The sequence below is a fragment of the Anolis carolinensis genome, chromosome 2 (genome assembly GCF_035594765.1).
Source record: "Anolis carolinensis isolate JA03-04 chromosome 2, rAnoCar3.1.pri, whole genome shotgun sequence".
In the NCBI taxonomy this organism is placed as follows: domain Eukaryota; kingdom Metazoa; phylum Chordata; class Lepidosauria; order Squamata; family Dactyloidae; genus Anolis; species Anolis carolinensis.
Window position 1 is genome coordinate 84,087,386 of NC_085842.1, and position 13,736 is coordinate 84,101,121.

The following is a 13,736-nucleotide window of genomic DNA, read 5'->3' on the forward strand; positions in this document are numbered from 1 at the left end:
ATACCCATTTACACTGCAATGCCAGAAATCAGATAGATGGACAGCAAGATAATTTATCAGAACGAGGTTGTGTATAATGACATATCAATAACAGCATCATTCTTATAAGGGTATAATCATTCGTGTATTTTCATTGCAGATAAATATAGATGGGTGTGCCCATGGCCTCACAGAGAAATATCCTTCAAAAAGCAAAAGTATCCAGAAACTTGACAAATGAAGGACCTGATTTTTATCAGAGGTCATGGCTGAAGGAGAGAAAATATATGACAACGTGAAATCAAAGCAACCAGTGAGTCAAGAGTGATCTTTTGAAGCTTCCTCCTATATAGAATGGACCAACATGTACATTGGGCTTGATATTTAGACAAAAAGTATGATCACAAAGAATGACGAGAAGACTACTGTATTGAGATTTGGAATTAGGCTAACCTGTGTGATTTCTTTGGGAAGACAGAGATGGGGAGCTTTCTGAAGCAGAAGAAATGTGTTTAGGAACAAATTGAAAAGAAAGGGGAAAGCAAATCTTGGAACAAAATGGGGGTGGATTTATTTTCTTAGCAGAAGAACCGGAATCCTCAAGCAGCTGCAACTCTTTTTAAATATCAGACTTTTTAGGCCTCAAATGTCCCCATCCCTACCATGGGCCTGTACAGAAGCAAATTGTTTGGGATTTTTCTAGGGAATTAAAATGCACTGTAACTTTCTTCAGTAACTTCACCTTCTCTGTTGATATTTTGAAGCAGTTTACATTGTATATAATTACTTAATATACTTAATATCATTTTGTAATATTATTTGAGGTCAGTTGCGGTAAACTTCTTTGCAAGTCTTTAGTGTGTTACTCACATAGTTCTGGCTTCTGAATAATTAAGTAAAAATCTTCCCCTAAATCCCTTTCCTTTTTTCTTCTTTCTTGGCTTCTCCACCACTGCACTTTTTAAATTGATCTCCTTTTTATCTAGTCTGATCACACATTTTAAGGTTCTTAGATCACTAAGATGTATTCGTTTTTCCACACTTCAGCAATTCAGGCCCATGATTCATGTATTCAAAATGAATGAGTGCAATTGGTGCTTAATTCCATTAGCTTTAAAACACAAGGCTAAGAGATCCAAAGAAATAGGTATTAGAGTAAAATGAATTGAGAGAATATTGAGGCTGTCAGATGTGTGATCTTTAAACAAGAGATATCACAGACTGAATTTGGAGCCTCTGGCTCCTGCATGCCAAACATGTGCCTTCTCATCGATCTTTTACAGACCATATTTCTGAATTGGGATCAGAGAAACATAAATTATTCAATTGCATAGAAAATGTTTTGTATATGCTGAGAAATTCTCAAAACAATTTTGATTAAGAATTCAGTGACTGGTCTATTTATGATGTATGTCTCCTTTAATTGAAATAAATCACTCCTTATTAATTTTTTCACCAACAAGTTATTTTAAGAGTGAGTGAAGTACTGTTGGGGGCTAAAAAGAGAGGTACAGATAAGTTACAAACTGAATTGAGTAATTTCTAAGATAGGTGTTTCCGTGGGAACAGCATTTCCTATCCTTAGAGTACTCAGGCATATTGGAGCTTTCAATATTTCCAAGCATCAGTTTCATTATGAACTTTGTAATCCATGTGTGAAAATAAAATCCACATGGAGGTTGGCAATTTCAAAAGAAATGACACCTTTTGAAGAAGCCAAAAACAAAATGTAATTCCCTAAAGTAAGAACTTCCACCTCATTCTCTGTAATACCCATAGTCTGTCCTCAAATGAATGGTTTGACCACTTAGTTAATTAGCAATATGACAATAATGATTCTGATCGTTAATACTTTTGTTAGTGAACTCATTTTTCAATTTCTAACATCTATCATTATCAAATTAATGTTCAGACCTCATTTTCCAAATCCTGTCCAGGAGGACTGCTTGGATACATTTTTAATCTATCTACTTATGGGCTGGAGTTCAATCAAGCAACACCTGAAAAAAGGGAAAACAATTATCTGTGAAGTGTTTTCCAGCAACTACCATCTTGGCTCATTAGCTCATGTCTCACCCATGCAACAGAGAAGACACAGAAAGAACACTGGAAAAAGAAACATCCCTTCTATCCAAAGAAAAATTTCTCTGAAAAACATAGTCATGAAGGGAGTGGTGGGTTCTTCTTCTCAATGCACCTCCACAGTAAGTACTCAATGTGGAGCAGGGACAAACTGGTTGTCCATAATTCCAGGCCCTGCAATGACCATCCCACCCCAGGAGGCTTGTGTCTATGAGCTTCTCACCTCAGGAGGCTGGTGATACAAATGTGATGGGAATCAGACTGGCCTCCCAGGACTACCAACATAGAGAAAGCCTGATATGAGAAAGAAAAAGCATAGATGACTGCAATGGCCACTGAGAAGTTGCTAGGGACATAGAAATGTCTGTAGAGGTCTGTCATAATAACAGAAGTATTTGAATGGCAAAATCATAAAACCCAGAATATGTGTTAGGCTTGTGAGATCAACCAGACACAGACACATAATCCTTCTGAAATCTTTCAGAAGGGCCTTGAACATCTCGATCAAGAAAAATATCTGGTTGGGTAAGGAACTGAGATGAGACAAAGTGTTTTTTTTTTGTTTTTGTTTTGTTTTTTGTTTTAAATGCCAACAAACCATTTTCCTGAAGGTATGAGAGATAAATATTCAGATTGTGTTGTGTCTGCTATCATGAGCCTTTCCCCAAAATAATATAATCTAAACAGAGGAACCTGCATACCTTCTGCAATCTAAGGTGAGTGACCAATGCCACCATCAACTTTGTGAACATCCTGGAGACTGACAACAGCCAGAAGGACATTGTAGGAAACTGGGAGTCTCCAACCTTCAAGTCTATGTTAAAGTTGGGGACTGATAGTGACTTCAGCAGAATCAAACTGATGCTGAGTGTGATCCATTCCTATGCCGAAACAAATCAAGAAAATCACCTTCTGAAAAGGATGCTGACATGAAGAATGTTTGATAGGCAAGCTTATGTGAGTTACTCTTTAGAAGAGTGAGAATAACTACATATATCCTTCAGTCTTGACACTTTAAGGTAGTTTTCAATCCCAGAGAGAGGCAATTGTAAAAGGTTTGCTTGAAGAAATGGTAGAAATGACATTTCTCAACAATATGTCTTTACATGATAGATGTTCCACTGCCAGACTGAGACATCCTCTTACCTCACTTTATACATTTGGAGAAAAGACCAATGCCTCAATGACAATTGAAACCAGGAAGGCAGTTTTGAATAATATCACTAATAAACAAATAAAAATTCAAGAGAAATAAAAGATCTGGATCTCCTAAGAAAATGTAGAATAAAATGTTCATCTATCCACAAAACATTTCCAAAAGGAAATGAAATCCCAACTGTGATGCTGTAGCAGTGAATGAAAAGGACAAAAGAGTGAGATATGTGAGATATACAGAGAGGTCACAAAGAAATGGTGAACAGTTCCATTGCAAGTGGGTTACACTGCAAATACAGATGAAAGAGACATTTTTTTACTGCTAGATGAACATTCTTATGTCAGGGTAACAGTGGAGTAAGAATCAGCTTAGTCAGCTATTAGTATTGAATAGGAGTCTCATTCTGAATGGAACAAAAATAACAATTTTGGCTCAGTTCTTCAAAGAAGACTTCCAGGAACAGTGACAGAAACAAACAGCTGCAGCTTCTTCAACCCCAGACTAAACAGTAAGCATGGTATGTGTGTGGGAGAATGGTCTACATTTTATGACTCATATGGCTCCCATTTGCTGTTGGCCTTCATTTGCACATGCGAAGGAATTGCAGAAGAGCATGAGGGATGATTTACAAAGTAACCAATTTGGAATGTACATGAGAAAAAATATAATGGCAACAGTATTATACTGAGAAGCTGACCATTTCATTACTGGACTAACATTGTAGTTGCAGCGGTGTCGTGAACTTAGAACTCAATGAGGCAAAAGAACCAGGAGATTGGTGGAATCAATCTCTTCTCTCATAGGGCCTTTTGCAAATATAACAATGTGAAAAGTGAATGAGGTATGGTAGTTTGTGGCCATTACAGAAGACTGAAAAATTGGATATGGGAACAGTTATGATTGTGTCTTATCTATGGAAGAGATCTCAGAAAACACGACAGAGCTCCTGCAGTCTACAAACTTTTGGCTGTACCTGCTGTAATAGACTTTACACTTCCCATATTGATATCCACAACTAGCAGCTCCTAGAAGACATGAAAAAAGTATGAGCATCACATTAGCAGCCCCTTTGACTGAGAGGTAATAAATAAAAACTATAAGCAAATAAATGCATCCATATGTAAATCTATTTGCAAAAAAGGCTGCTAAGCTATGGGAACCCAATAAAACACACTTTGGTATGAATGTTTTTCACTTTACTTCTCTAGCCCAGAGAAAGGGTTGGGCTATTCTTGTATGTGAAAGGAGAGATAAAGCTGTCCCCCTAACAGGCTCAATTTCAGATTAAGCATTTTCCTCTTCAAACACCTTCTAGGAATCTGTATCTCTTCATTTTATGCCATTTTAAGTTAAGTACCACTGATTATTCTTTCATAGCTGTGAGCAGGGGCGGTTCACCCGCCAGGCAAACTAGGCATTTGCCCGTGGCGCCATCTTGTTGGGGGCACCACAGGCAAATCCTGGCTCCACCAGGAAGGCGTTCTGCGCTTTGCAGACCAGAGAAGCGGCGTTTGCTTCTCTGGTCTTCAAAGCACCGAACGCCTTCCTTCTTGCCAGGAAGGCGTTCCTTGGTGCTCTGCTTAGCAGAGAAGCAGTGCCCGCTTCCCTGGTCTGCAAAGCGCCGAGAAACAGTTTCCTTCTCATTCCTCGGCACGTTGCAGACCCCTCCCCTCCCCTCAGCCCCCCCCCGGTTTGGGAGGGGGTGCCAAAATTCGGCGGGGGGGGGGGGCAAAATTATGATTGCCTACTCTCAAAAATAACCTAAGAACGGCTCTGGCTGTGAGCACATATTGGATATGTGAAAAATCTTTGCATTATATATATGCAGTATTATTTTAGGCCTATCCAGAAATACTCAAAAAGTAGGACCTGACAGGGTTTTTACTGGGGGTTTTACAACACCCTCAGTTAAAAAATGAATGGTAATTCTGAATAATCTTGGTTATACAGTAGTGTCATGGGACCAATTCCAAGAGCTGAGTTTGCAAGCTCTTGAATCGGAGCCATAACAAATTACACTCCTCTACATTTCACACGGAACACCTGGCAGCGAAGCCTGGGAAACTCAGGAGAGAAACCAAAACATTTTTGATGAGTAACTGTTTTGTAGTGATGATATTTACGTGTGATGTGACGTTGAAACAAAGGTGATAAAGGTGATTGTATGTAAACATTATGTCATTCTCGACTTTGTTCATGTCGAGTGTTCTTCAATAAAGATCCTGTTTGATAACAGCTACCAGTGGTCTGTCTTCATGCCGGTCGTTTGAAGTGAGCATGACACAGTAGAGTCTCACTTATCCAACATAAACAGGCCGGCAGAACGTTGGATAAGCGAATATGTTGGATAATAAGGAGAGATTAAGGAGAAGCCTATTAAACACCAAATTAGGTTATGATTTTACAAATTAAGCACCAAAACATCATGGTCTAGTGGGGTATTGGGCCTGTGGGGATTCACCCCTGGGTAGTTCCAGGACCAACCAGAAATACTTGGGGGTGAATCCCCACAGCCATCTTGCATCTTTTGGGCTGAAGGAACACCTTAATGGTGGCCGGTATGTTTTTTAAAATTGTAAGAGTTGTTTTGTGGGATTTCGGGATGGCATCTAGACATCCCCCCAGGAAAGCCCAGATTTGGGGGGGGGGGACTTAAACGTGGGCCAAAGCAGGTGTGGAAGTATTCTAAGACATGGGGAGCCCAGGTTTAGCTAAAAGATTGATCAAGTTACTGTCTCTCAGTGTGAGCTGTGAATCTCTAAGCTCCTTGATGAAGTACAAATACAGTAGAGTCTTGCTTATCCAATGTTCTGTATTATCCAACGCTGTTTGTCTTTTAGTAGTCAATGTTTTTGTAATAAATTTCTCAATACATTGTGAAGTTTTGGTGCTAAATACGTAAATACAGTAATTATTACATAACCTTGTAATGTATTGAACTGCTTTTTCTGTCAATTTGTTGTAAAACATGCTGTTTTCGTGCTTAATTTGTAAAATCATAATGTAATTTGATGTTTGATAGGCTTTTCCTTAATCCCTCCTTATTATCCAACATTTTCACTTATCCAATGTTCTGCCGTCTTGTTTATGTTGGATAAGTGAGACTCTACTGGACAAATATTAAAAAATACACATGTATGCTAAGGCCAACGGTTCTGTATGTATACCACAAACCTCTGGACATTTAGTATAGCTCTCTCTCTCAGATTTTCTTCATGATATAACTGATATTTAGGAACAGTGATAACAGATCAAAAGTCCTTTGGCTGACCTGCTTTCATGTCTCTCCTGCAGGATTCAACATACCTTCCTGCTCCTCTGAGGTGTGCTAAGTAGGACTCTGTTATTGTCAGTAGCCCAACAAAGCAGAGGAAGTGCCCCAGGGTAAATTCCATAAAAACCTTAAAATGGAGAAGACAGTCATGATATAACTCAAGTAAAACTGGCTCAAAGTTGGGAACTATAGGTAAAAGGGAAGAGATTTTTTAAAAATCCACATCAAAATGTGATTTGAGTAGTGTTATATTTGACACCGTAACTCTCCATTCACTGGGTGAATTGAGAGGAGAAACTTACATATAGTGGGTTACACTACAGAAACAGGAAAGGACATTATACATTTCAAAGTTGATTGGTCTAGTTGATTAGAGGGGAGGGGAAGCTTGACTACAATTCACTATTTTCTCTATAGCCATCCCAGCAATATCCTACTCTTATTTATTCATTTAGTTAATTCAGTCACAATGGATTATAAGGCACTATATTGGATGCCCAAATTCTTAATAACAAGGCCACAGATGGTTCCTTTAGATGAATACTAATACTGGCTCTTATTCTGAGAATGTAAAGAGAAAAAGCATGCCTTATAAAGACCCTGAAGAGAAACATACAAAATGTTCATTAAACAAGGCTCATGAGATAACTATTCTCTCCATCGAAAAGGCCGCTTCAAGTTCTCTGCTAACTGAAATTTCTCTCCTTTGCAAGGAATTATTCTAGAAACTGAAAATAAGGATGTGAGAACTCTGCCTAGGGGGTCGAATCAAAATGTACGATGTCTTGCCATTCACAGTAAATGCCACTTGAGATGCTTTTTGTCTTTCGGCCACAGCGACTGGTGCCATTACAGTTGCTAGGTGGTCAAACTGTGTCAAACGCTAGGAAGTGAGCGCTCCTTCTTGGATGCTGTGACCTTCACAGCATCCATTAAGTTAATCAAATTCCTTGGGGATCGTGTGCTTAAATATATTTTGGTCTTTAAAAAACAGACTATGTCATGTTAAGGCTTTCAATAGATGAAAGTGAAACAGTTAAAAATCAATTTCTGCTAATCATGCAGTGTCCAAAACCAGGCATGAATGGGTTAAGATATAGAAGGGGACATGACAAGCCTAGACTCAAAAGAAATGCCTAAATGTTACTTCTGGGGATTGACTCTGAATAATGAGATCTAATGAGGTCAAAATATATGTCTCAGGTGCCATAATTTATTTCTTTTTTACAGACTTGCTGACAAGTGAGTATAAACTTGTATATATGTGTTGTCAAAGGCTTTCATGGCTGGAATCACAGGATTGTTGTGTGTATGGCGATGTTCCAGAAGTATTCTCTCCTAACACCCACATCTATGGCAGGCCGGCATCCTCAGAGGTTGTGAGGTATGATACCTCACAACCTCTAAGGATGCCTGCCATAGATGTGGGTGGAACATGGCCATACAGCCCGGAAAACACACAACAAACTTGTATATACAGTAGGGTCTCATTTATCCAAGATAAACGGGCCGGCAGAACATTGGATAAGCGAAAGTCTTGGATAATAAGGAGGGATTAAGAAAAAAGCCCATTAAACATAAAATTACATTATGATTTTACAAATTAAGCACCAAAACATCATGTTTTACAAGAAATTGACAGAAAAAGCAGTTCAATACACAGTAATGTTATGTAGTAATTACTGTATTTATGAATTTAGCACCAAAACATTGCAACATTTACTACAAAAACAATGACTACTAAAAGGCAGATTGCCTTGGATAATACAGAACCTTGGATAAGTGAAGCTTGGATAAGTGAGACTCTACTGTAGTTTGGGAATGGAAATAAAAGCTAATTGCCGCTCTGAGTGAGCAGAAAATGAAGCTGCTGGGTTTGTTTGAAGTCAAACCACTTCAGCCATAAATTTCTAACATGTCCTCCATGCATTCTTTAAAAATTACATAAAAAGCCATTTAAATACCATCTTCTGGTTCTTCCTTTTTTCAAGAGCCCATAATTCTTGGGAAAGATAAAAGGAAGGGCTCTTGATCTATTCCATAGTGGCAGGAAGCAAGTATACCGACCACTAGTGATGTGCATTTGTATGGAATCACTGTTCGTTTTGTTTAGTTTCATTTGTTTTGTATCAGTTTTGTATTTGTCCCCGTTTTCAAAAACAGGGTGCCTATACAAATAGAATTTTCATCTCACTTACAAAAAAAAACCCCCACAAAACATTTTGGACCATTGGCAGCAATGGGTGGGCTTCTGAGGCCTACCCACCCCGTTCAGTTTTTGGGCTAGAGGGGTGAAAACTGCCACACACAGAGGGCATTTCGACCTCTTTGGCCCACCAACTTTTAAAACGTACTATTGTTTTTAATATTATTATTAACACCCATTGGTACACATCAGCTGTCATGGGGAAGCAGCCCTTTGTCAGTGTCTGCTTATTGTTACGCAACCCAAAACGAAACCAAAAGCAAGCACGGTGACTGTGTACCTTTCTCTTTTGTGTTGCCTTTTGTTTTGTCCAAAAATTGCATCTTTTGTTTTGTGCATCCAAATGGACAATATTAAAAAAAAATAGACGAATGGAACAGATAAAACAAATACTACGCACATTACTACTGACCACCCAGACTCCCTTTGGGTGGAAGGTTGTTGGCCTTTCAACACAACTGGGCACAAATTGCATTGGACAGACGGATGCCAAGAACTACGTCCAAGAACTATAGCATATAATCTACCCAGATCATGAGGCTAGGTTTCTGCCTTAGTGAGTATGAAAGGTATCAACAAAGGAGCTAGGGAGTGATAGATTTGTGGATGAACTGAAGCAAAGTAGAAAAGTAATTAGAAAAAGAAACCTTACCTTCAATTAGTCACTATCAGAAATTGTGACTTACCATCTGTTGCAGTCCTGACTACATCCACCACTATAGATGTGTGCTTTGTTTGCCAGTTGAGCTAGATAAGAGATGAGACCAGACAAAACATACAGTGAGCATTTCACCTATCCTTTCATGTATCAGTCCCAATCGCATAGCACATTTAAATTACCAATACACAGAAGTTAAAGAAACAATCCTTGTTCTTGTAACTATTAGTTTTAAATTAAATGGTTGTTAAATATTATTAAGCAACAGCATGGATTTTTTTATGTTAATGCTTAATTTTCATTAACGTGTGGTTTTTGTTATTTGATGTGTTTTGTGTTTCTTATTGTATTTGCCTGGGCTTTCGCCCTATGTAAGCTGCCTTGAGTCCCTTCGGGGAGATGGAGGCGGGGCATAAGAATAAAGATTATTTATTATTAAATAATGCTTACTACATATAAGGATATATGTACACATATAAGAATATATGTACATATATGTGGTAAACATGATCTGAGATCTTGATTGTCTCCCAAGTTGTACCTAGGAACTGGGAGAGTGGGGAGCAGTGTGTCAGTTTAAGTTTCTTTGATTTGCTGCCTTGGCCATAAACAGAGGTGTCAAAGTTGTGGCCCTCCTGATGTTTGAATATCCAGTTCCCAGAAGTTCTAGCATGCTTGTCCAATGGCCAGGAATTCTGGGAACTGAAATCCAAAACACCTGGAGGGCCACAAGTTTGATACCACAGCCCTAAAGGAAGGAAGAGAAAACCCTCTCTAGGCACTCACCATCTTTAGTTTCAGGCAATGACGATGTGGCCCAAATACTGGTCCCTCCAAGTATATCAGGCGAGCTCCGTCTGGACTGAGACGGGGAGAGGAGACAGCTTTATCATCCGAGGAAAGCAGTTCTGCAAACACAATGATGGCACTAAATCAGAGGCACAGACATGTCTAAGCAAAGCTACAATCATGAAGATCATGAGAGCTTCCTAATCCTTATTACTAAGATGGGACATTTCTAGATTTTGTTGTAGAATCAGACCTACAATATATATATATCTGCAGTATTGTCACTTGAACAGTTGTACATAAAACCCAATCATAGTTATTTAAGTATATACAATACAATACAATAAACTTTATTACAGTCCATGGACCTGCAGCTGTTAAGTATATAACATACAGGAATTTACAGAACATTCAAAACAGAAGTGTGCTAAACAGACACATACTACACAATATCAGTTAATACCCTGATCGGAGACTAGGCTCTTTCTCAGCCTTGCTGCAATTGCAAGGAACTTTGCCACTGTGAGGGTCACCTCATGGTGTTTATCCTCCATAAGATATCTGACCTTCCCTTGCGGGGCATGGTCAGACAATTGGGTCAGGACTGGGTGTATGAGTTGACCTCGTTGGGCTGAGTAATAGCGGCACTGCAACAAGATGTGTTCTAATGATTCTATTTCATTTCCATTATTTTACAAAGAGAAAATCACAAAAACAAACAAATCTCTTGATTTATGCTACTTAGGCAGAGTTTTTTTGTTCCAGTTTGTGCCCCTCTCCCACTTCTTTGCAAGAACAATAATCCACAAACTACTATGTGATTAATCGTGATTGTATTGTTTTAAATGTTTTAATTGTCTTAATGTAGTTATAATTTTATTTTAAATGTTAATTAAACGTACATTGTTTTAAGGCATATAATAGTTGTCTATGTGTAAAGCCACCTTGAGTCCCCTCCAGTGTTGAGAAAGGCAGGGTAGAAATGTTGTAAATAAATAAATAAACGATGATGTGGAGAAATTTAGGATGTGCCATAGGTTGTTCCAGTAGGTTCAAAAAAAGTCTAAATTTTTTTCAAGACAAGACAGGATGATGCTAGAATTCTCTTTGGGGCAAGGAAAAGTCCCACAGCACTAGTCCTAACCCCAATATATTTGAATTCTCATTGGAGTCAGAATGCACACAATACATTAAAAAATTGATGCATATGGGTTAACCTTGAGGAAACAATCAGTATGAAGCTCCCAACTCATGAGTTCGGGATACAAACAGCTTGGTCATCTTCAAGAAATCCAAACAACTGCTCTTCCATGGCTTCTTCTGGCATTATATTCCCTAACTGATAGTTTGAAAAAAACAAAACATGTGGGCAAGAAGAAATATGATGGCTGAGAAAGCATGCATATCTTTGGAATGCGACATGTGTTTGAGAATATCTATGAGCCTGCAGCCATATTGTCTAAAATTTTGCTACTGACTGTTCAGACTTTGAGGGTTCCCTCTCTGGGCATTTGATTTTATATACGTTTCGAAACAAATACACGAAAAATATGTCTAAAGTGACCACTGGAAGACTGCACAATCACACGGAAGTTACAGTATATACTCGAGTATAAGCCTAGTTTTTCAGCCCTTTTTTAGGGCTGAAAAAGCTCCCCTCGGCTTATACTTCAGTGAGGGTCCTGGCCGGCTTCTATTCAAGTCGGCTTATACTTGAGTATAAATGTCAGGACCCAGGCTGCAGAACACCAATAACCATGCGCAGAGACCAGAATCTATCTAATATCTTTATTAGGGAAATATATAAAGTCAATAAAAACAAGTGTAGAATATAGTTCAGAAGTAGACCTTTCAGGAAAGGTCAAATATAGTCCAGGAAAACAATGTCCAATATGTGATATTAAAGTCCAAAGTTATAATCCACTTCACCGAAACACACACTATTTGGCAAGCAATAGTGTGGGGAACTGTCCATAGTCTTTGAGGCTTAAGGTAAATCCGAAGGAAACTGGAAAACAAGGCTTGAATCAGAGAAGCAAGGTCCGTGGTTTAAAACGCAAGGCAAGGCAAGACTTGAAACTTGGCAAGATCAAACTTGAAACTTGGCAAACATGAATCAAAAACTGAGTCCATAGAAGTCCATGGTACAAGGCTGGGCTGGAAACTTGATCCGGGATCTGGGAACTGGAGTACGAAGTCTACACACGATCTCACTCCTCAAGCCGACGAATTGACTCCGCAAGGATTTCTTTGCGGGCAAACACCTATATAGGATCTTGTTTTCCCGCCAAGGAACACTTTCTCTGGGGAACAAAAAACGAAACCTATACTGTGTCCAGATGCATGACTCCTTAAAGTTTCCCAAGGGAAACAGACTTAATCAGCTAATTGTCTGGCAGCTATCCTGGCGCTCCGGCGAGTCGCCTCTCGAGCGCCCCTATCTTGATTATAATAATCCCGGCGAGAAAATGGGGGAGATTTCTGCTCAAGGCTTGTTTGGCTGACTTCTTGTGGGCAAACATCTTGCAGGTGCAAGGGCTCCAAATCTGGCAGAAACGGTGGGAAACCCAAGTTTTCCTCTTCATCTGCCACAATAGTACATGGAACAGGACTACATGGCCCATGAGTCATCACAATAAAGGTATTCAGAGTTGGACAATCTTACCTTATTAAAGTCTTATTATGATCTTAAATTACAGTTTTATATAAATATTCAAAAACATTTAACCTACTGATGCCTCAAATAATGCAATTTTATTAATATCTATTTTTATTATTTAATTTGACTCGTAGCTGCTGCATTTCCCACCCTCGTCTTATACTCAAGTCAATACGTTTTCCCAGTTTTTGTGGTAAAATTAGGTGCCTCGGCTTATATTCGGGCCGGCTTATACTCAAGTATATACGGTATATCTCAAAGACTTTAATGTAACACAGGAGAAGTATTGGCAAATCTCTTTTCTTCTGTAGTACTATAGCTGTAAAAGTTGCACCAACCCACCTTTTTTCTTTGATACAGCCAACACAGTACAGAATTTATTTGAAAGTCACAGATGTAACTTTGCATTTTTGTGGCAAGATTATTATGGAAGGAAATTCACTCTTGGTTCTATGTATCTGAGATGCATTCAGTCATTCGCACAGAAAGGAACTGTAAAACATGGAGGAGCAAGCAGCAAACAAAAAGACCACCCCTGAGGTTGACTTACCACAGCTCTTTTCAGTAAGATCCAAGAGAAACAAGGCTGACCTATGGCAAGAAGATGGGAATGGTAGGAAATCTCCAAAAGGGAACATGTATTTTACCTTCACCAACTACCAAACTATAAATATATTACCACAGGACATTTCACACAGTGCAAAGAACCATTACCATAGCAAAAAGACAGCCATCTTTGAAAATCTGAAAGACTGTCATGTGAGAAATGGAGCGAGGCTGTTTGCTATCCTTCCAGAGAGCCCAAATTACTTGATTTATTGAAAACCAACCAAAGCAGATTCTTTCTAAACATGAGGAAGCACTTCCTGGCAGTAAGAGCCATTTTGCAGAAGAATGGATTATACCAAAATATGGCAGACTGTAAGAGATCTT

General features: G+C 38.8%; 1 protein-coding gene across 1 annotated transcript in view; it reads right to left on the reverse strand.

Moving 5' to 3' along the window:
* LOC103277916 (acylamino-acid-releasing enzyme) overlaps positions 1-13,736 on the reverse strand; it is a 45,078-nt gene that overhangs the window by 14,620 nt on the left and 16,722 nt on the right. Inside the window, exons 8-12 of the mRNA XM_062970099.1 lie at positions 13,354-13,394; positions 10,142-10,263; positions 9,384-9,444; positions 6,524-6,618; positions 4,191-4,242 (exon numbers count right to left, since the gene is read on the reverse strand). Of these exons, the coding sequence (XP_062826169.1) occupies positions 4,191-4,242; positions 6,524-6,618; positions 9,384-9,444; positions 10,142-10,263; positions 13,354-13,394 (371 nt within the window). The remainder of the gene's footprint in view (positions 1-4,190; positions 4,243-6,523; positions 6,619-9,383; positions 9,445-10,141; positions 10,264-13,353; positions 13,395-13,736) is intronic.